This window comes from Phallusia mammillata, chromosome 2, assembly GCF_965637545.1.
Source record: "Phallusia mammillata chromosome 2, kaPhaMamm4.hap1.1, whole genome shotgun sequence".
Classification (NCBI taxonomy): Eukaryota; Metazoa; Chordata; class Ascidiacea; order Phlebobranchia; family Ascidiidae; genus Phallusia; species Phallusia mammillata.
The window spans coordinates 22,823,011-22,846,443 of record NC_137253.1 but is presented as its reverse complement, the minus strand read 5'-3'; the positions used below and the strand labels follow the sequence as shown (position 1 = coordinate 22,846,443).

Sequence of the window (23,433 nt, the reverse complement as noted above, 5' to 3'; positions counted from 1 at the left end):
CAATAAAGGGGTTGATTGTGTATGAGAACTGACACAACACATATTTTTGACCCTCCCTCTACAAAAACATGCATTTTATCGACCACTAGTTTCCATTTCTGTCCCAGGAAAATATCACTTAGTTATTTAGTTATATATGTGTCAAGCTGTTTTGTGTTCACGGTTTATCGCTTAAAACCGGGCTGTTCGAAAGTATTTGCGCGTACAGGAAATATTTGTGTTAAAAATGCAGACTATTGTGCAGACTATTTCCTATCACTTGACCAGTTAAAAACAATAGGTATCGTGCTTCTCGCTGTTATTCAACAGCGGCAATGTCAGGTTGTAAACCAATAAGAAGCCATACAGTTCGATAAGATGTGTTTTTCCACGTTTGAACCACAAACTGCTTCCTGGTATGAATGCTGGTAATTTGACCAATCGACTAAGCGACAGCGAATTTTGATGCAAAAGTTTGCCGCTAAAGTTTCCTCCTACAGAGGCTAAAGTGTAAACAGCAGGTTACGTTGTAACAATATAATAAACACAGAGAACAATTTGATGCCGCGCAAGTGGTTATTATCAGTGTAATATTTGTGGCAGCACAGTAGTTTTTATTTTCGTTGATAGGCAGGCTATAATGTTACCATCTGTACAAGCTCCAAAAGAAGAAGTCGTGGCTATTGTACCAACAGAGACAACTTTGGCAGCATTCTTTGGGTATTCATTCCCAAGCCATCTTCACTGATTGTGGAGCGCCGGGAGAAGCCGCGAGCGCCCCCGCTCCTTCGCGCCTATTGTTTATTGCTCTCGACAAGCAAGTGAGCGTATTGTTTGCGCAGAGTCTCCTCCCGTCTCGCGTCAAGTGCTCGTCAACCAGCTCTTCGAATTGGATGGGTGATCATGCCAGTAAACGTGTGAGCGATTCAAGCGCTTATTTGATTTCCGCTCCTCCGCTCTTGCTCGTGTTGCCTAGCAGCGTGCGTCTATGGTAACGAGTCCGCGAAAGTGGCCTACTGGCGCGCCACTTGCTTATCGGGTGTTGAAATCTGCTGCCAGTGTGAGGTATAGCTTGTTCGCTGACGCCGATATATCAACTGCGTATTATACTTTGTCGTTCTATCAAAAATGGAAGACACCGAAAGAAAGAATGTGATGATAGCTGCAAGGGAAAGAGGTATGTTAAAGGTGTGGTGTATTGACCAGTGTTACATAAGGGTTAATGGACTTTGTGTGATGTATCAAAACAAAACTTAAGTTTAGTAAAAACGCTAGCTTGGAGTCAAAGAAAACCTAAACGCCCAAGGTACAACAAGCTGATATCATGGTTTGCAGGCGATCTTTTAAATGTACTATCCAGGCTTGTATGTAGGCTTTGGTCCATTGTTTTTGTGTGTTTGCATAAGGCTTGCTGTTTGTGGGGAAAAGACGTTGTGTAATCACTGCTTGTCACAAAGTATCAGAACATGAATTACTGCAGTAGAAGTTACCAACTTTTTGTACCGTCTGTACGACTTTAGCATTTGACATTTTTTCCAAAGGTCCCGGACCCGGACGCTATGCTTTGCCCAGTACGGTGGGTTTTAAGTCGCATGACTTTACAAAGAACATGAAACCAGCGTATTCGTTTGGGGCACGGCTCGACAATTCAAGTAAGTTGCTACCATCAACAAACCTCCATTTGTTTAGTATCGCCTATGTTTGTTTTTGCCCACCACCACGAACGAGCTGGTTTTATTGCAATCTCTATTCCAGTGTTCTCAAAGGATGTAAGTCCTGGCCCGAAGTACCATGTTGATGCCAGATTCACCAGGGTTGGTCCTGAGGGAGAACCAAAATATTCTATGCTTGCCAGACAACCAGAGCTAAGTGAGTACATAGTCAAGCATAGATTATAACTCTCCAGTCTGATTTTGTTCCATACTTGTAGTAGTCTCTTTCCGTAGTTTTAGCGTATTCGTACCATTTATTAGATGCTGTTTATAGGTCAACGTAGTTACATTAGTAGTCGAAATGCCTAGCGAATTAATCATGTAGATCCTATGTTGTTTATGGCGATGAAAAGAGAATCATTGTTGTGGTGCCCAGGAAATATTAAAACCAACCTTTCTTGTTGTTTGGAAAATCCATTCATGTCACACCTTTATATGGTGGCAAGTCAATGTTTGTCCGCCGGCAATATAGTCTCATTGTTCTCTGTTTTCAAGAAAACCTATTGTGTTTGCCGACCTGGGGAAATGCAAAAAAAACTTTAATCAATTATGAAGCGTTTTGTCAAATATCCTTGTTCATAAAAATAACCACAATAGCACCCTGATTTTAGTATGCATACATTGATCTTAGCCATTAACATCCCATTAACAATGTATTTCTTTTTTCCATGAATTCGCTGCCGTCATCTGCTACCATCTCCAAATTTTGATTTTGTGTTTGATTGTATGTGTTTTATTTTGTCATTTTTTGCCTTTATTGCGTGTACTTCTTTGTGGTTAACTTTAAAAAAAACCAGACCTCTTTCGCCCTCCCGGCCCCGGTACATACAACAACCACCAGGTCCACCCCCAGGGTGAACGCCACGCTCCAAAATACTCGATGGCTGCCAGAACGCGTTTCCGTAAGCGCGACTCAAACCCAGCTGCCAATGCTTACACCCTACCAACGCTTATTGGGCCCAAGATTATTAACAGGAAAGCCCATGCTGCGTACTCGATGACTGGTAGGTCTACCATCCAAGGCTTCGACGAGGATCTGGCCAGGACACCTGGTCCGGCCAAATACAACGTTACTGGTCCAAACATCTACCGCAACAAGCAGCCACATTACTCCATGCTAGGCAGAAATGTGATGCCTGGCGACAACACGAGGAAACCTGGCCCAGGCGCTCATTCTCCAGAGAAGGTTTACATGAACAAGAGCAAGGCCCCAGCACACTCAATGGGAATCCGCCATTCCGAATTCATCACTCCACTTATCATTGACGTCACCGACTGATCACTGGACCATTTTTACTGTCTCCGATGCGAATTCTGTAATATAGGACCTGGCTTGCGTCGCGAGATTTTGGACTGCACCCTTACTACTTTGTGCAAATGTAAAGCATTTTCGAGATTCTTTGTGTCCTCTTGTGCTTTTTAACTGTTCTCTGTATCATAGAAATTCTTTACTTCTCCGTCCCAGTAGAAACGAGGTCTCACCATACGTTCGTAATGCATATTTGATGTAATACCAAATAGATAATCTTTTGTAGAAATTTATTTATTGATGTAGAAAGTAATGAGGAACCGTCCTAAAAGTTCCATTTAAGAGATTACCTTACATTTGAGCCATCCCTATATGATTCATGTCATGAATAATTGTTTTGTAGCGTTTATAGTTTGAAGCTTTTAGTTTCGTTTTGCATGACGCTCTTCTCTTCCACTCCAATCGTTGTTCTCTGATCATTGATTTGCATGAAATGATACTTTTCGCTACAAAAACTTTAACATGTGAAGTTGAACAAGAAATCAACTTGTTCCACCTTAATACGTAGTACATGAAAAAGCAGAAGTTCAATAACAACTGGCATTAAAGGCAGACGAATCAACATGTAGATCAATAGCTTATATTTAGTTCACTGAAAACATCATCAACAAACACTAACGAAAAGCATAGGCTATATAGTTCAAGATGTAGTTTGGTGTATAATCTACTTCTTAAGTGCAAAAAACAATTCGCAACTCAGCAAAGAAGCTTCAAGCTTACTGCAATTAAACTTGGAGGTTTATGGATAAGCCTATAGTTGCAACAAATTATGAAATTTACTATTTGTATCTTAGCTGTTGTAAATACGAGTTGTAAGTGAGATTGATTAGGCAAAACGGGTACAACAAAGCCAGAACGTGTGCTATCATTTCTAAAACAGTGAAAAAAATAAAGTCAACTTCGCTGTCAATCAAAGCAAGAAGAGTAGAACCAAACGCTTAAATTGTACCCTGATAATCCAACTTTGTTGACTATGGGCCCGATCAGGTGGCCTGTTTGTTAATTATTTTTTACTAATTATATCATTATGGTTTGTGGGTTAGACTACAACAATTAACACATAGGAATACAATGATGAAACCGTTGAGTCCCTAAATTGTTAGGTAACGAGTGACCAAGCTGACTAAAAAACGTTTTTCACAAATGAACGCCTTAGAAGGAGAATGGTAATAAATTTTGGGAAACTTACATCCCATCAGTAGGGATCTATAATCAAATGTAAGTATTTCTGTGTTGCAGACCTGTTCAACACACCTGGTCCAGGAACATATAGGTCAGAGAGAGTGCATCCACCTAACGAACGAAAAGCTCCAAGCTATTCTCTTTCTGCTCGCACCCGACTAAGAAGAACCGATCCCAATCCTGCGCCCAACGCCTATAGGCTTCCGTCTGCTTTAGGGAACAGAGTGCCCCATAAGAGATCAAGTCCATGTTACACGCTTAGTGGTCGCACAAGCGGTCACGGCTTTGCTGAGGACCTGGCGAGAACACCGGGTCCCGCCGGTTACAAGGTGGTGCCGCCCAGTCGCTACCGCCGGAGCGCTCCCTTGTACTCGCTAGGCGGGAGATGCTACATGCCCGGAGATAGTACAAAGAAGCCTGGCCCTGGTGCTCATAGCCCTGAGAGCGTGTATAAGTCGTTGTATAGGGGAAGGTCATTTTCGATGGGGATTAGGCATTCTGAGTTCCTAACACCGCTTATTGTGGACGTTGGCTACGATTAGGCATGTCGGCGCACGTGTTCGGGATAAATGGATTCATTCAGTAGGGATTTGAGCTCACTCATTGCCAATATTTGTACAGGTTTTGCGACACCTAATCGTCTGTACGTATAACATAATTCTTTAGTTGGTTTTGTGTGAACAGCATTGGTACTCTCACTGTGAATATACATAAATTGGCTATGAACAAGTCCAGGCAGTAATTCATTGGGTGCAGATTAATATTTCCACCAACATAATGTCCACGTTGTTGTAGATGTTTAGTTCTTCAAATTTGTTTAGCGTTAAGATATTTTTGTTTGGCATAACCTACGTTGAAAAACTTGGGCTTTGACAAATTACCATGCTAAAAGCGTAATTTAAATATTTAGGCAAAATTAATCAAAAATGTACATACGATTCTGCCTAGTTTTTACAAGCACTTGTATATGCTCGAGCCATTTAGTACAATGTTTGTTTTTGAAAGTCATACTTGCGACGGAACAATAGTCAAACTCTCTGTACATACGGTTTCCGTTTCGATGTAATTGATTGTGACTTTTGGCTGAGGTGTTAATAAAGTGTGAAGTATAAATATCAATTTGTGGTAACTAAAGGATCTAAAAATTAACCAGGTTTGTTAAGCCAAATCGACATTTAGTTTAATAAAGGAAAGAAGTCCGTTTGAACTTTTTCTTATCCAAATCCTTTTGATTTGAAGGGTGTGTTGACTTTTGGGATTATTAGCATAGGATTTTTGAGGGCAAGAAATCAATGAACAAACCTCGGAGCCAGCTTTGTGCCTGGTCATTGTAATAATCCATTGTAAAGCAACCTATGCTGAATAAACAAAACACTACAAATTATATTCGTTTTGAAAAACTTCATTCGGTACGTTGCCATGCCACAACAATGACCTAGCGTCCTAGCATCCTGATTAGAATGAGAGAAAGGATTTCACTACTTTTTTATGCGTTTCTGTTTGGTGGTTTTAACTCGAGTCGTATCATACAACTTGAACTAACACCTGATAACTGCAAAAAATAATACTTTTAAAGGAAAATGCAGTAGGCCTATGCTAAATCAGTGTTCCAAGGCCGGACCACGGATTATTTTTCTTCCTACAAATGCATTGCGAATTCAACTAAATGTAAAATATTGAAAACGGTATGAAAATATATCGGTATTTCGAGGTCGTAAAATTTAAAACCTTTCATGAACTGTTTTGGTCGGGGGTTAAGAAACACAGTGAGAAAAGTAATATTCAACACATATAAGTAAATTGGTTTTACAACCTCTGCTTGCTATTTTTCATTAGCGGAAAACTAAACGTTTTGCAAAGTTATTTGGTACGCTAGTGAGATTTCATGTGGGACAGCTTCGACAAAACTTATCATTAAATATTAATTAAAACCTTATGTAGTGTTCCTACTAAGATTTGTTACAGAACTGTGGATGACGGCTGCCATGCCTTGTTGAAATCTTAAGAATATTTTTTTTTTACATATAACAAAACAAATATTTGGACACAGCTGCTCGGTTGCAAGGTTACACTTTCTCAAATCACCTAAAAAACTGTATACTTTGATTCCTCTTGCATAGTACAACGTTGTTAAAGAAACCTGATCGCGCCTTGTAAGAGTTTTGGTTTTATTAAAATAAAATTCATTTCTGGCACGATACTGTTGATATTAAAGAAAACAAACACTCAATTTGAGCAAATTTCATCATCAAATTCAATACAGAAAAATAAGTGCAAGATGTAGATTGTGTGGTTGTATTATCTGACAGTAAACGGTTGTCGACTAGAATCATTGTCCGATTGTTCACCAGGAACTCCAGTCAAGCCTTGTGTACGACTTCGAGCGCTAAAACTCCCTGTGTCAATCACTTGGTCATCGCTGCTGAACCCGGTTTTACGATTTGGAGCCACTGCAACAAATCTTGGAACAAAACGCGGTCTATCGTCCGACTGCAGAAGACTAGTATTATTGTCTTCGTTAGGCACAGATGTATCGACTTTGCGTACGGCTTTCTGCTCCGCTATCAATTGCCGTTCGTATGTATCCTCCGCTTCAGGTTGGCTTACGGTTACCTCAGGGTCAAGCGTGCGCTCGCGTCGATTTTCAATAAACAAGTCAGGCTGACTGTCTTTGAAATGAGCAAATGTTGCTGCACGTACAAATGAAGGCGGGTCTACGCGGCGTTTATGGCTTCCAGTGCTCGGGGGAGCTGCAACTGGTGGGGGTGCACCGTCTTGTGCCTTCTGGGCCATTACTACGGGTTCTCCGAAAACCATCGGCGGCCCTCGCGATATAGTTCTGCCTCTGGGAAGAGGCTTCATGGCTTCGACCCTATGTACTTGCACAGGGTAACGCATGTGCGCCGTCATTACGTCTGTTAAGTCCATGTTGGGTGGCAGGACCAGTTCTGATACAGTAGTATGTAGTTGGTCCTTACTACTTGTGGAATCATGTGGCGAACCAGAGTGATGTTCGTAATCCACATCAGATTTAGCCGAAAACGCAGTAAACGCTGTTTTCTGATGCCAGGGTTTCTTGAGCGACTTTAATGACATGTTGTACTTCTGAATTGGAACAACAACAGATCTGGGCTCGAATTTTTCGCCTTCGGCTGTTAGCGCTTCTGATTGGTCAACTTGTTTTGACTCGTCAGGTGGAATTGCGCAATCGCTGGATTGACTGCTTGAAGGTTCGGTTCGTGTTTCAGACGAATCCGAAAGCTCTGTGAGACTATTTAACGCACGTTGATTGGAGAGGCGTCCGGCTAAAAAAATTAAACGCCATAAGAAGATGTATGTCTATTTTATGGTACTGTTTTTCGCAAATGCCTGTCAGTATAAACATTTATGGATAATTATAACTTAGTCTGTACACGTTTTTAGGGGACAATAGGGTAAAACATCCAATTACTTGGAGCCTCTTTTCGCTATAAAATCTAAGTTACGATTATATTTAGTGTACTCAAAGGACCACAGAATGGGCAAGACAACGCTTCATAGTTCCTGAAACATAACGTATTCTCGATACAGGTTAAACGGGTTGAAGCACATAGATCACCTAATGTAAAATTAATTTACCTGGAGCCTGGACGCGGTAGGGTGTGTAAATGTCCGCCGACTTTTTGCGTTGTTCTGCAAAAGGAATTTCGTCCGCCTCCCGTCTGCGCAGCTGATTAGGCGGTGAGAATCGCATCGTTACCATTGGTCGAGGTTCTTCGTTAGATGTCGGCGACGATGATCGGTACGGGTTGTAAAGCATGTACTGTACCCTGTACAACCACATAATGATGTAGTTTTGAATAATTGCAGAATCGATTTAATTTGATACAAAACAGGTTATTTTGACAATTTTGTTTTTTCACTTTCTTCTTAAAGAGTCCCTTGGCAACACAAGAAATTTTAATCCTCTTGCTCCACCCACTGGCCGGTAAAATCACACCATAACAAATCAATCTACTATAATGGGTGCAAGCCTAATTCAAATAAAACCAAGCATGAAAAAATATTATAATGTATGGCTTTTTCAGATTACATACACTACAATATATTGGGTACCGAATTGCTGATTTTGGATAGAGGACCAATTGCTACCAACATCGAAATTTGGTTGTTAACGAAGCTAGTTTCCTCAGAATAACTTGGGTACAATGATTTCCCCAAAGGTAACAAATAAGAACAACCGGTACCTAACTAATTATATTAAAAGAACACTGCACTTATACCGAGAGTAGTTGTCAATAAGAAGAGGACTCGAGAATATAAATGACAGTACGACAAACTGTGTGACCATAATCTTTAAAATATGAAAAAAAAACTTAAAAAATGGACAAAGAAAAAAACACATTAATGTTGTCAATATGCTGGTATTTTTTGATTCCATGAATGGCCTTGTAACAGCCCGATCAAGTAGACAAAGCGCCAAAAAATTACCAACCCGTTGCTACTTACTTTCTTGCTTGATTGCTGACTTTATATCGAACACCACATATCTCTGAATACCCGTCATGGGCTTCTGGATTGTCAGTCTGTAATTTACGAACACCAAATGAAGAGCACTCGAAATGTTAGTTCAGCGAAACAAGATTACCAACGTACGTGTATTTCGTACTGCACGTTCGGTCCGTCCTGAATTCCAGCCATAAGTAATTGCTGTCGAAGTTGATGTTCCTGCTGCTTTCGGTCTTCCTCTGCAACCTTTAGTTCGGCCAGTCTAGCGCGCAAAAAACGCAACCATAGTTGAAGATTCAAAAAACAAACTATAGAGCCATGAATTTTCATATAATTAAGATTTCGTTTCGTGTACAAATCTGGCTAGTCACATAGCTACATTTGTCTGAATCGGGAACTGGGTTGCTGGTAAGTCAACTTTAATCCAGGAGTTTAATACTGCATAGCAAGCACGTAATATGTGTAACACAGTGTAAAAGAAGTGGCACATGGATTTGATTACTTTGACCAACCTTCTAGCCGCTCTTTCCTTGATACGTTCCTGCGCAAAAATTGGAATTCCGCCGTTGCTTCGATTCGCATATTTATTCACAAAACCTGGGTAGTTAACTTGTTGCTAAAGAAACGAAAAAATGTTTAAAAAAATATCTTTAACATCTACTGATATATTTAAACTGGCGCCTTTCCTTATACCTTAGATTTGATAACTGTCTCCTTTGATAGCGTATCCTCTGATACTTTTCTTTGCTGCGGTATTGACGATTGCACGTTAGATGGAGCAGAAACAGACTTGCCGATTCTCTGTTGACGTTTCTTTTTCTTTTTCTTGCGTGCTCCGCTTCCCGGCTGGGAGGAGCGAGTCTTACCACCAGAAGATGGAGCATCGGGAGGAAGCTCCGGTTCCGAATCACTGTTGCTCTCCGAGCTTGATCTGCTCCCGAACAAAGGTGTTTAAATGCTATTAAGATACAACAATATTTCTGTCAAATCTTATTGGTTTGTTTATATTTACACAATCACTGCTTTCCATCTACTTTACTCTTTAGAGTGCCTGTATGTTTGCTGGCCTCTGGAGCAACCGCTGCGTTTTTATCTCCCTTTTTCTGAATTTAACCGAATTGACATATTTCAGCAAACGAGGTTCTGTGTAATGTTTAGCGTTCTTTGTTTAACTTCGAAAAACAGCTAAAGACCTCGTTCCAATGCCCTTGAGTAACCCAATTTAATGAATGTTTCACTTATCATAAATAAAGAATGTCATGAAACTTACTCTGATTCCATTTCCAGCTGTTGTAGATTAAGTTGCTGCAAAAACTTAAAGCAGTTCACATCAAGTTCAGGATCGTTTTCCTCTTCATGTTGCTTTACTAATTCTTCACCGACTACAGTCTCGGAAAGTGTCTCTACGTCATCAATTACGTCACAATCTGATGCCACGTCATCGAATGTCCGCTGCTGGTCATCGCTTTTCACTGGCTGCTTACTTCGAGTCTGCTTCCTGCATTCCTCGTTGATTGACTTTACGATGTCAGTTGAGTTTTGGACACCAATTTCCGCTGTCAAACCATTGCGCGGTGTTTCAGGCGCTGGACCTAAGAAAAATAGAAAATTTTGTCGTTTTTTTAACTTTGTTGGGGTTAGAAAAGGGGGAAATTTATGGTGAACCTGAAAATGAATAGGGGATTTTTTCCTTTGTTCGGTGTGTAAAATAACATGAGAAAATTTTTGCACGTTGTTAGCGTCAAATAAGCCCATAGTGGTGAGTGTAACTTAAAAATCATATTTTCTGTTTTGCCATTCACAGAAATACTGTCTTAGAACATTACTGAAGAAAAAGGTAAAACGTGACCATAATACATACCCATCTGCTGATTTGAAGTTGAATTCGTTTGCAGCTGTTTGTCGGGCGGCTTGGAGGTTTTGGGGGCCAGCACTGGCATTGAGGTAGTTGTGGATGGTTTTCGATCCAGAAGAAGCTACAAAATAAACTAATTTTACGACTAGTAACAAATGACACAATTATACAACGCAACATTTCAGTCGGTTTTAGGTACAATCATTTTCAAATTCATGTTTTGGCCCTAACCTAATCGATAGCCCAACTAACAGTCAAAGTTTACAGTACGCCTTATGGAGCGAGTAACGACTGATGTTAGACATAAAAGGGATCGATACGAACCTTTTGAGCAACTTCGCGAGTCATTTCAAGAATGGCGCGGGATTTAGCGATTGGATCATTGCACACTCGCGAATATTCGAGAACGCATTCGCATAGCTTTCGTCCCATGAGTTGGAAGTCGTCGATGTTAAAATGACGACCCTTGCTGTGTAAAATGACAAAATAACAAAAAAATAACAACATATGTATTTACAACTGTTGCATATTCAGTGCAAAACACTAAACACTATAAATTCAAAAAATGATGTTTAAGGCATAAAACATACTCTTTGTTGAACTTAGTTCCAGAAAAAGAAGCTTCCATAGTAAAACTGTTGTAAATTCCCATTTGTCGAAACATCACGACACGACCGGTTGACTCTTTGCTTCTGCGTACTGCAAATTTTGTGCTATGGAAGGAGAATCTAAAAACAAAGTATCACATCACACAAATTCAAAAAATCGATGACTTAAATGTGGTTATTTGGGCCAAAAAATCGAAACACCTAATCAGTAAGCAAGCACTGATTATCGAGTTACAATCATAAAATGATCAAAACCGTAATCTTTAAAGCTGACAAGTTTCTTTCAACAACCTACTTTTTGACAGTAAATTTGGAAACATTTAATTTTGAACAAAAACAAACACCGAAGGTAAGTAACCTACCGTTACGCTCAATTTGCACACCGTCAAATAAACCCGAGTACGACATGAAACGCTCTTACATTGTAGGAGTTTTGGCATTCCTACTGTTCAAAGGTATAATCCTGCAACAAATCTGCAAATACTTTTACCTAGTGGGTGCAAGCCTGTACATAAGCCATGGAAACAATCTTTCTTCTACAAAGTCGCGTGCGTCGTCCAAAGAACTTCGAGGCTTCTCTGGCACCTCTTGTGGAGCTTCAGTCGCAGGTTTTGCTTCTCCAGAATCTCCTCTTGGTTTTCGAACATTAGGCTTATTGTAAAGTGCTTTCCGTTCACACCCATACATAAACACCATGTGCTTTCGACTGTGGCCGTGCAGGTCGCAGTAGAGGATAATCTGCATGTCAAAACATGATTTAATCAAGGATCAACAAACATATAAAAGTCACATTACACAGATTGTAATCTAATTATGATTTATAAAGTAACATAACGCAGTTCCAGCTGTACAGCATGCCTTTAAGTATTTGTTTTGTTTGCCAAGTCGCGTAAATTTAAATTAGGGTGAAAGTTTTGTACGGTAGTTTTTTTCGCGTTATAAATCCCAAACCATAACTGAAAGACATTATCATGGCTATAAAATTGCCGGTAAGATTTATTTTGTGTTATGTTCACAATGGTGCGTTATGCTCACAATAAGTTCACTGTCAAAGCTGCAATACATTTTATTGTTTGAATTTTTTGGAGTTTGTGACTTCAACTGGGCTGATTGCACAAGCGGCCGAGACCAGAAAGGCGCAAACATTTTAGACATATTTTAGAGCCACTTCTCCATAATACCGGTATCGCTACAAGCGGCATAATATTCGCATAGATTAGAAACAACTAGTTCAAGTGAAACAACTGTTGAGCAATGAGATAAATCTATACCGGGTGGTCTTTGTTGAACTGATCGACCATCTGCTTCGTATGCCAAATCGTGGGAAATGTTCCCTGACGTGGGTGACGGTAGTTCCGGTTCAAGTCACGTGCCGCAAGTGACGTTCGGTAATTGCCGACAATTACGCCATCGGGATTCAGCATTGGCACAATCTAAAGAAAATTGTGGTGTGCAGCAAGGTGTCGTGATAGCAAGAATTTTAATTCTACAAACACGATTAGAAGTTGAGCAACCACAATAGATAGGACTTTATAGACATTAATGCTACCTTGAACACATATTTCTGTCTAAGTTTTCTGGCGTTGGGTTGGTCTGAGGTGAGAAAATCAAGGACACCTTTCATCATCCAACTTGCTTGTGTTTCACCCGGATGCACTCTTGCAGTGAGGACGACGCCTTGTTTCTCCTGCACACAAGTGTGTTCTTAGCACTAGGAAAAGGTGGGTTCAAAAGTTATATTTGTGTATGTTTAGGCAAAGAAACATGCCAGTATGTCAGTATGAAACTAACGTTTTGACATTTGCTACTCGTAAAACAAAGAAAAGGCGATATAAATTGGTACAGTTGTATCAAAGGCGACGGAAAATCATAACGAAAAGTATGCCTAGAGCCTGTCCAGGGATATTGATGCACATTTACCAAAATTAAATGCCAACTCGTCTACCTGATGAAAATCCTTATACTTGTCCTTCTCCCTGTCTGGGAATTCGGTAATGGTCAGAAGAAAGCAGGCGTTACCGGCCGTTGTCTCGCATAAAACTTCCTTCTTCACATGCTGCGCGACCTCGGGGTCTTCCATCATTAAATCCAAATGCCGTCGCAGGTCGGAGTATGTGTAAGGGTAGCAATGTGCAAGGTAGATTGTGTCCTCTTCAACCCCGTCCCAATCGAATGTGACCTGCAGTTGAACGCGTTTTAAGTAGGATTTAAAGTGGTACTATAGTGTGGTGGGTTACGTACGCAGTAGAAGTTTGACGTAGAATGACTGCAGTGGGGTACAGCTTTGTTTAAAGTTATATATTGGATTGCTATTGACGGCAAAATAAGGATAAATGTAGCCAGCCAATCAAGAAACACCGCGCTTTTAATTAAACAATACGCATGCCGAAATCGCCAGAAACGCGCTCATGTATATGGCAGACAAGAACCGCACAGCATCCCTTAAAATGATACACTTTTATGTTATGCCGATGTTGGCTAAGCGGGAAACACCTAAAGTATCAAGGAAAGAAAATTACGACAACAAAGAAAGTTCTATATTCCACACACTAATGTACGTCGTAACATCACAGCACGTACAACATCCCCAGGAAAAAAAGGATGGACTCGAGCGACCAGCAAACCCATCCCTTTCCAGCGATTCTTCAAATAAAACCACTTAACGTTCCATCGGACACTAATCCTAGCGGTATCAACTTTAAAGTGCATTCATCCACAACAAAATCGGCTCACAGAACAAACAAACAGCGGTTGATGGCCACGTTGGAACTATGGGGGCGTCGGGTTCAGTACGAAAGCGCTGAATGTCAAGTATTTGCCAAAAGCACTCGCAAGACACTTCGATCGGCTGCCACTCGACCGCGTTGATTGACTTTCGAGTGGCTTGCATTGAACGCGAATGGCCGTCGAACGCACAATAGCATTGGCGCACAAAAAGCAAATTCTGGTGCGTTATAGCTGTGCTAAAGTTCAGGTGTCGGATATAACGAAGATTTGGCGTTGTAAATTTGCATGCTGCGAAATTTCAAACACTTACTCTTACAGTAAAACAATAGTCCAAAGGCTGTGCTTCAAGCTATGAAGTTGGTATACGTGACACTTAGTGATGTAAACTTATATACCTCGAATTCCAGGCAGTAGTACTGGAGGTCCAATGAGAGGATGGCGTTCCGTGTGGCGTTGTTCCATGACATGTATTTTATGTTTTCACCCGAACGATGCCAACCAACGCCTTGTTCGTTTGCGAGATGCTCGGAATAGATAAGAGGTTTCATACCTACGTTGGGATTGAAAAAACACATGGCAGAATTGTCACACATTAAGAACACAAGCTTCTATGTTTCATTTTGATGAACTTTTCTTATGGACGGAAACTGGCGATGTGTTTTAAGTGGGCTAAATTACTATTTATATTTGATAAGTAGAGACAGATCTGTCGGTCACCATCCTGTTACACAGGCTGATTCCTACAAGATAACGACGTACACAACTGAGTATATAAATTACCATAAATTATGAGTTTGCAAACGACTTGTGGAAATACCTACCATAGTTGTACAAGCTGTCTTTCTTGAGCAGATTGATGATGTTAAACTTGTAAGTTCGACCTTTCTTAGCCTTCTGTACACGAAAGTAATACCACTGCGTGTGACGATTCGTGTACATGTCCGTCCTCAATACCAACTCGTATTCAAATTCCGATCTGGAATTGAAGTTGACTTATTTACAGTTTTCTAAAGAAAACGAAAACTACAGACTTCGCAGTAACGATAAGAGATTCAATTCTTAAATAGTAAGATGACAATGAGTCAAAAAAACTGCCTCAAATACGTTTTGTTTCAAAAACACGGTGAAGATACAGGGCATAGTAAACAGCAGGCAAGCTTTTTTATCAAAGTGTAATGATTTACATTTACATAATGGAAGAAAGCCGCATTCAAAATAGATTTTAAAATTTGAGTTTCAATTAAATGGATACTAACAATACGCAGACTTATGTGCTATGCCAATAAAGCTTAATCCTTGCGAAGCATTTGTTTCTGTAAAAGTGTTAAGGGCAAACCCAGATTATATGTGTAAAGCCCCAGCAGAGCCTGACAAAAATGTAACACTTACATTCTGCGCACTTGGCGCAAGTTTCCTGACTCAAAACGTGATTCGAATAACAAGGATTCGTCCATTCCATCGGGTACAGAGTGCGGCATAGGGGATCGAGACGACCTTTCGCAGTCATATATCACCGGTTTACCCCTCCATATTCCTTTAGGGTTATTGGTACCATTAGTTTCGCTTTTGCCATGTTGGGGTTGTTCCCGTGGCGAAAGGCCTAGGTTGGCAGCTTGTTGATGGTTTACAGGGTTCTGGACAATAGGTCTACTGTTGTTATTGTGATTCACAGCCTCTGGACGAAAATTCGGACGGGTATGCTGCTGCAGTTTCGTCACCCAGTTACCGGAGTCGCTGGAAATTCTGCTACTGCTATTAATATTGATTTGTGAACGACTCTCAGTTGGTCTCGGGTTGCTGTTGTTATTGTTGTTGCTACTGCGAGACACTGTAAAAATGGATAAGTTTGACATTATTTTAAAAAAGTGGGTTAATTAGAAGAAAAACCCTAAGAGTATTTTTTTCTGTGTGTTAGAACCTGGTCGCAAATACAATAAATAAAGTCAGACCAACCATATTTGTTTTTGAGTCAAAAGCTGCAATTTTGCTACGAAATAGAGGAGAGTGGAAAAAAACCCATAACAGTAGTCTTTTGCAAATATCACTCAAACCCTTCACAAACTTCAAAGTACAACAGGCCTATTGAAAGCGTCATACCCAATCAGGGTCTCCCAAGCATTTCCATACCAACTTCATGAACAATTTTCAACACCGTTTGTGTTGTTATATATCTTACGTTTTATGCCGGAGCTGACAGATTCAAACTTACTCCCCTTCCAAAGATTTTCGGTCGAAATCGGTGACGATTCAATTAGTTTGGGGTGTTTTACCATCACATTGCGGCTACCTGGCCATTTGGGTAGCCTAAAGTCACGTGGCAGACATGAAGCCATTGTAGGCCAGAAGCGACTGCGCCGATGCAAATGGTTCGTGGGAAAAGTTTTGTCAAAGCCAATCCCCCGGTTTGCTAGCAGCTGGGGAATCCATTGCGAGCGGACTTCGTTTAAGCGCTGCTCGTTAGTTCGAGCCCTGAGTTGCTGCTGGCTTGACCGAGAAGGCTTTTTGTTTGCATGTTGATCTGTTTGATGGTTGAAGCCTGATATAACACGGAATCTGGTAATGGGGGCGTCGTATAAAATCGTCGGAGTTTTCTTTCTGTGGTCACATGATTTTCTACCATTAGTAATATGCTTGCAAACTCCTTGCTGATGTAGCCTTGGCAGCGCAGAACGGTTGAGGTTCACGTGACCGCATGGAGAAGCTCTTACTGGTCCTCTGCACGACTTTTCCAAAGAATTCATGTTTACTGCGCATCCCAAAAAACTATTGTCTTCACATTTTAAGCACCTTATTCCTGCTGTCTGTACAAAAGGTAAAACAAGCGTCTGACAAATGCAACTTCTTTCAAAAACTTTCGCCTGAGCTTTGATCAACACATTTCGGGGAGCTTGAGGCCTAGTTACACATAAATAGTAATTGTCACTTGCTACTGCGTTTATTTTACCACACACTTTTAACTTCATCGAGATCTAACGCCCTTTTCAACTTGATACCTCAACCACTCCTAACTCCCAATTCCAAAAACAATTTCTGCTAATGGGTTATGACAATCCTACGAGAGCTCGTTAATAACAAGCCATCGACACGCTCCAATGCCCGCCATGGTAACCAGATTCCGAGATTGGAAAGTTTCACTGCGATTCGAGGAGCGTTCTGTTATAAAGCAAAACACAGCGCGTCCCAACCGTTGTCGTAGTCCCTTGGATCCAACTGTTGCCGAAACGCGGGTGTGAATGGTTCAAGATGACACGAGTGGCACTTGTCGCCAAACGATAAAGAGAAAAGTGAGAAATCACGGGGGAGGAGCGAAAAGAAAAAGAGAATGCATTTTCGTACAGCAACCAACGACAAAACGTTGCAAAAAATTGCAGAAAAATAAGTTCTTGACGGTGACTGGTAAAGGGCAATAGTTTCGCAGAATTTTGGAATTTAAATACTATTCGTGGTTTAACATTGCGTGTTACGTTCAGTTCTACACAACGTATAAAGTGGAAAACCTCTCTTGTACAACCCATGACGCGTTAAACAGGTGGTCAAACCGGATACCGCATAAATGTCAGATTACTTGGAGCTTAATTCAGAACACATAGCTTATTAATTATTCATTGATTTACTCGAAATACATTGTGCGTAAAGGGGCTTTTATGTCAAGACAAACACGTTTCGATGATAAACATTTCCGTTTTGGGACGAATACATGCCTGGGGTTGGGGTACTATATGATAGGGAGCAAAGATGCTAATTGACACCGAAAATTACAGGAGCGAACTGAAATACAAGAGTAGTTTATAGTAAAGAAATGTGTTGGGGCTTACCGTATTCAGTCCCAAGGTTTTCTTGTTTCGGACAAGTCGTCCTTAACCTGCAACACGATACGAGTTAACCGTGGGAATCGCAAGGTAAAGTTTGGCTTGTGCACAGACGCGACTCTAATGTATTTCCCTCAGACACAAAACGCTGTTTACAATGAAAAGTTTTTTCCACATGCTAAGTAATAGTGGTTAGCATATTGACTGTTTACTCTGAAAATTGTAACTTACTCCGGACACTGACAAACGGGGCCGTATCCTTGTGGCCAAAAAGGTCCGAGTCGACTCATTACCACTCCGCGCTTGTCCATGTACTTGCCATGACCGAGGTGTGTAAGTTTACATCTTCGCGACCTGGAGTTTAGAACGCTGTTCATTCCATCCTTGGTGTACATCTGTATGCACGAAAACTTTCACGTAAGTACATCAAAGATTACCTAATAAGGTAAGCACAATACATTTGAAGTTTTCACAAATGTAGAAATGCCCTAAAAATGTCTCTGTATTGCCACCTAGCGACAAAGTGGAATGTGGCGACCAAAATCTTGCCGGTTAAGTGATTGGGATCAGTGTTTATTCAGATAATCGTAATCCTATTGAGCGTAGTTGCGTTGTAACAACACGAGCGTCAACAGGCCGCTTCTGCTCGGCGAGCCCACATCGATCCAGAACTTACAACGCCGCCGTGTATCAATAAACATTAGACTCGATACAAATGCAAAATGAAGAATCCTTTTTAACGTAAACACACAAAATGACAAACGGTTCACATCGGAACTGGTTTGTTTGGCCAAGATGTATTTGACAATGGCCATGATTCTAGAGTTGTTATTGTTTCCCATTCGACAGGAAATAAATTAAATTGATTTGCAGCAAATCCATTTTGTTGCAAACGCAAGATTCGTGTGATATCTGAATATTTGCTTGAATTAGCACTGATAATAACGACTATTAAAAAATAACATCAACTATTAAAAAATACCAAAAAAACTTGTTACCATATATACCATACAGTCCCAGGAATTTCTCAGTTTTAATAGTTTCTTTAATTATGACATCATTTACACCTAGTTATTTAAGTTATATGAGTTTTTACCTAAGCGGAGATTTCGGCTCAAACCCATACTCTGCATCAGTTCATTTTTTAACCATAATTTCACTTTTTAGAACGTATGCTGTGCTTGCACGCAACTTATGTATTGATTTGCTGCATACAGGCACAGTTCTTTATGTAGATCTACATGCAAATTTAACTTAAATAAATTTTCGGTTTCGTGCTGTGTGCGGGCTAGTATATTTAGGTTCGGTTTAAAATATTTGGCCCGCTTATAACTTGTACATTTCTGTATTTTTGTTGTTCTTCCAGTAACATTTTTGGCTACAAATTGTACCGTAAGCAGTTTTAAAGAGCATTAGCTTCCAACAAAGCCGATACTTGTCACACCCTTCCAAAGGTTTGCACATTAACAACACCAAGCCCATAAATCAACGTTAATCGAGACAAGTCATGGTTACAATAGCCTGTCGAATGTTGACATAGTGGGGACGAGTGTCATGGTGTAAAAGTTGTGGTTCGGTTCGGTACACAGGGTGTGTGATTCCCTTTTCAAGGTGCACGTACTGAACGCGAATACACTGAGCTATATTAAGTAGTCAAATTACAACATTCCAGATGATAACGGGACACACTTCAATGATAAATGTAGGTGTTAAGGTACGCTGATGGCCCAGCAGTTTGTAATAACATACATAAGGATTGTAGCGACCTGCAGCATAACTTAAACAGGTATTTACTATTTGATTAGACAAGACTAGATGGGCGACTTTTTCTAAAATGTAAATGCACCTTAAACAGAGGTTTATGATATACGGGATACATAATGCAGCACATTCATAATATACAAACAGTGTAAGCCTAATTGTTCGTACAGAAAACGCGACCAAAACAACGAATGTAATAAGAACACAACCGTACCTGAAAACAGCGCCGGTTTAAACCGTAGTTTGGCATACTCATTCCGTTGTATGTAATAGCATTCGGCAGCAAGGGTCTGCAAATGTAAATAGATTTATCACCTATAAAATGACAAAAGGTTTGCCGTATGTAATCTGTGTTGTTTTATTTCATTCGAACCAAAAAGCAAGTCAATTTTCGTCAAAGAATCTACACTATATAGTATAACTGACAGTGCGTCACATATGTTATACACGAGTATAAATCAAGAATAGGCCTAAAGATATACTGGAAATGTGTAGTACAATGGGTTTACAAACTGTAGAATATCTTTACATGTAAATGCAAAGTACATTGACCAAATACAAGGTTTTTAAAACTCATTAAAAACTGTATTGCCAGGAACCTCAACTATATTTTGAACCCAAAGTGCGGTAAAATTTCCTTCTTGCGAATCGGACTCTTTTCTTTTACAAAACCTTTGACAAACAGAGAACAATAAAAAACGAAGTCTTCCAATACACGCGGATCACATACGCGTTGGTTGTTTAGTAAACGCTATTCTATGTCTATCAAATGACCAATCTGTTGACGAATATTACCTGAGACCGTTTACAGCATCTTGCCTAGGCAGGTTAAGGAAATTGAAATTAGATCGGTTCCCATCTAGCAGAGTGACGTCAAGCCCACCGCGGATGTTGGTTGCGTGTTTTTGAGCTCTTGCCAACTCCTCCAACCCATATATTGCTGATATAAAAAGTACGAACTAAGTCGTTGTACAAATATAAATATAATATATTTAACATGAGAAATAAGAAATGTTCAGCATAGTCATACAAATCTTGGATATGAGTTCCTTTGATAATGTAGGAAATTTTGTCTAAAAATGCCATATTTGTATTTGACTATTATGTAGGTACTCCACAGGCCCTGGAGTAGTAGAAAATGACAGTTTTGAGTATGTGATGCATTCCCTGGTTGCTAAATAATAGATAAATAATTATGAACTGTCAAGAATATAAAGTTAAATTTGCGCAAAAAAGAAACTCACTAAATTCTGCATATACACAAAAAATTAAAATGCTTTGTGGTGTTAATTGCAACACAAAGTTCGTGAATAGTAATGATTCAGATTCTGCAAAATCTAAACATTTTTCACTGCTACGCAATCAAATGTCTTCTCATATTTATTTCATATCAAATCTCCTTTTGTCAAAAAACACACACAAATAGATTGTTTGGTCGTGACATACCATGCGAGTGAAGACCATTCCTCCTCGGAAGCCGGAGATTGGCCAGGGACCTCGGGACCATGTCTTTAAAATCCTTAGACATATATGAGCCGGTTCCTCCTCCAACCATTCGGTTTCCGGGCAGATAGTTTACGTCAATATATTTGAAGCCTCCGCCCTTGCTGCTTTCGGATTGGTTGGCTTCGAACGAAAATCGTGGAGAAATTTTGTGCTGGTAGAAGTTGCCTAACTTCATCGTCTGCAATGACGAATTGTGGTTAAATAGAAAATGTTGGATCCTATAGTTTGCTGTCAATGTGAAGTGAAAACAGTTGGGAATCTCTTTATCTTTCTAGATAAAATCCACAAAAAGTCATAATTGTGTATTTTTTGATAATATTCTGGTTTCGTAAGACTTTTGCTTGTTATGCCAGTCGAGACCCCTAACGTCACTATGTACAGAGTAAAAGAAGAAACCCCGTTGGTCTTAACACATGTGGAGGTCTAAAAGTGCTTGAGCATCGAATATGGACAAACCGTGAAACCGGATTTACTTCGATTCCACAAATTTACTTCCTAAGGTACGTTGTTCAGCAAATCGGATATATTATATTACTTCTTTCTGTAGACAGGTATTTTTTTCTGACATTGGCAGAGTTTAAAGTTTATATAAGAGGTACATATCATATGATTTATAAACGGGTGCCGGTCCAGGCCGCATAATTGGCTGTGATTCTATTGTGTCCGACACAGCAGTCACGCTGCGCACGTCAAAGTTGTTGGAGTGACCTCCAGGACTACTCGGATGACAGTGTATTAAGCTTTTCAGGGACCGGCGCACAATAAGGGACGAGCACGCTACAAAACTGCACCACCACCTCCTACTTCTATTGATAAGGTGAAAGGGGTGGAAAAACGAACAAAGCTTGTTACGCCGAAGAATGGCTACATTGAATAATGGCTGCTAGTGCCTGTATTCTCTTTCACCGAAAACATGTTAGGCTGTTTCTGTACGTGCCAAAGTATGATCAAGCAGTATACCCCATGTGCGGTCGGTAGCACTTAGCAATCATAGCATGTCAAGTGGCTTGTACACATTGAGTTTATAATCAACCAATTTCGGCACTTCATAGTAACTAAACAGGTATTTCACCTGTAGATTCTTTTGACGTTCGTTCTTTTTTCTTTCTTTCTGTTTTGGGCCTAAAACTGGTGCTAATGCCTGTTGCACTTGGTCTGTTAAGTCTGTTTCTATTTTACTTCGGAGGTCAACTTTCCAGTTCTTTTCTGCAAACAAATAACAAAATAAACCATAAAACAAGCCATGGACAGAACAATGCATTACAATTTGAGGTTACTTGACACAAACCACACCTCAACAATGTGATCTTAATAAATGGGATCACATTTTTAAAACATAACATGACTAATGTCAAGGCACAATTCTAACAGAATTGCCTCTCAGAAGTAGCCAACACACAACATGTAGCAAAATGCATGTTTCAGTTATTCACTTAAATACCTGAGTAATCGAAAATGTGTCATTATCATGCACAATAATATATTTATGTTTACAACTTTAAACTATGTTGCAAGTTTGAAGAACATTTTTGCGGGCTCTTTTTTAAACTCATACCTGATGTGTTTAAAATGGCATGTCGCTTGCGTGCTGAAAGCTCATGTGCCTCTTTGTCAATAGGTGAAGCATATCGCTTATCAAGCACATAGTTTGTTGGACTTTTTGATCGAAGACTCATGGTTTCCAAACCAATTTCATTTCGGTTAGTAATGGGACTATGACCTAGCCATGCAAATGGGTTAGTAGATACAAAACATGCACAATTATCACATTGATAATTATGAACAGTGTTAAATGAGCAATGCAAGGGTTTGTGAACGAACTTTGGTTTTAGCACAATATATTTTCCAAAATATGGTCAGTTGGTGAGAATATATAATTAAGATTGCAGAGTAAAGAAACTCACTAAATTCTGTATTTATACACACAAAATAATCTGATTTTGTGTGTTCTTTATTGCAACACAAAATGTTTTATTAAAACACGTATTAAATAAAATACAAGTGACGAATATATTATATATTTGTTATAACAATCATTTTTTGATATTAACATCAAGCATGCAACTGAATAATGTGAAGTTAATTTAAATGAAAAATGACTTACCTCTTTCAGATTGAGTGTCATTGCAAAAAGAAATAATATCAGCAAAGCTTGTTGGCATTTTGGTTTCATAAGACATTCCTTGAATTATGACAAGTCATCTTATTTTGCCTTGAGAAGAAGGTGGTGTCAAATTTTTAAGCTAATCTAATAAATACAAGAGCTAAAATGACATTCCAGTATTTACAACAGTCTTAAACATTTTATCAAATAGGCTGTAAATTACAAAGTTTTAGGCACAAAAAACAAACACATAAACTGTAGCTGAAATTAATGTCTTACTGACATGGCATTTTCCTCACAACAACAACATTAACATTTTAAATTAATTTACATAGTTGAACAGTTTTCACATAACAACCCAAATCATGTTTAACCTTAGAATATGTAAATCAT

General features: G+C 39.7%; 3 protein-coding genes across 4 annotated transcripts; 2 read left to right on the top strand and 1 right to left on the bottom strand.

Annotated features, from left to right (window-relative positions):
* The first annotated feature begins 154 nt into the window (after positions 1 to 154).
* LOC145215646 (ciliary microtubule associated protein 1A-like) lies at positions 155 to 3,502 on the top strand. Its single transcript, XM_080084379.1, has 4 exons — positions 155 to 1,156; positions 1,521 to 1,631; positions 1,735 to 1,848; positions 2,489 to 3,502. The coding sequence occupies exons 1-4, from the start codon at positions 1,108 to 1,110 to the stop codon at positions 2,968 to 2,970; spliced, it is 756 nt and encodes a 251-aa protein (XP_079940505.1). The 5' UTR covers positions 155 to 1,107; the 3' UTR covers positions 2,971 to 3,502.
* A 525-nt stretch (positions 3,503 to 4,027) lies between these two features.
* On the top strand, positions 4,028 to 4,724 carry LOC145213173 (ciliary microtubule associated protein 1A-like). The gene is made up of 2 exons (XM_080081404.1): positions 4,028 to 4,034; positions 4,240 to 4,724. Exons 1-2 carry the CDS (start codon positions 4,028 to 4,030, stop codon positions 4,722 to 4,724), a joined length of 492 nt encoding a protein of 163 aa, XP_079937530.1.
* Positions 4,725 to 6,329: 1,605 nt separating this feature from the next.
* LOC145214313 (uncharacterized) lies at positions 6,330 to 23,247 on the bottom strand. 2 transcript variants are annotated; one of them, XM_080082815.1, is made up of 25 exons: positions 23,041 to 23,247; positions 22,492 to 22,656; positions 22,009 to 22,142; positions 20,877 to 21,114; positions 20,226 to 20,370; positions 19,645 to 19,720; positions 17,901 to 18,064; positions 17,676 to 17,722; positions 15,250 to 15,688; positions 14,682 to 14,836; positions 14,256 to 14,410; positions 13,079 to 13,312; positions 12,683 to 12,820; positions 12,405 to 12,566; positions 11,624 to 11,871; positions 11,116 to 11,253; positions 10,850 to 10,994; positions 10,532 to 10,646; positions 9,941 to 10,262; positions 9,364 to 9,601; positions 9,183 to 9,286; positions 8,818 to 8,932; positions 8,671 to 8,747; positions 7,801 to 7,991; positions 6,330 to 7,487 (listed from the first exon to the last, which is right to left on the bottom strand). In XM_080082815.1, the coding sequence occupies exons 1-25, from the start codon at positions 23,114 to 23,116 to the stop codon at positions 6,481 to 6,483; spliced, it is 5,028 nt and encodes a 1,675-aa protein (XP_079938941.1). In that variant the 5' UTR covers positions 23,117 to 23,247; the 3' UTR covers positions 6,330 to 6,480. The 2 variants fall into 2 exon arrangements, with proteins under 2 accessions (XP_079938941.1, XP_079938942.1); XM_080082816.1 differs by lacking the exons at positions 17,676 to 17,722; positions 17,901 to 18,064; positions 19,645 to 19,720; ... (3 more) ...; positions 22,492 to 22,656; positions 23,041 to 23,247 and adding an exon at positions 16,037 to 17,609.
* Between the last annotated feature and the right edge of the window lie 186 nt (positions 23,248 to 23,433).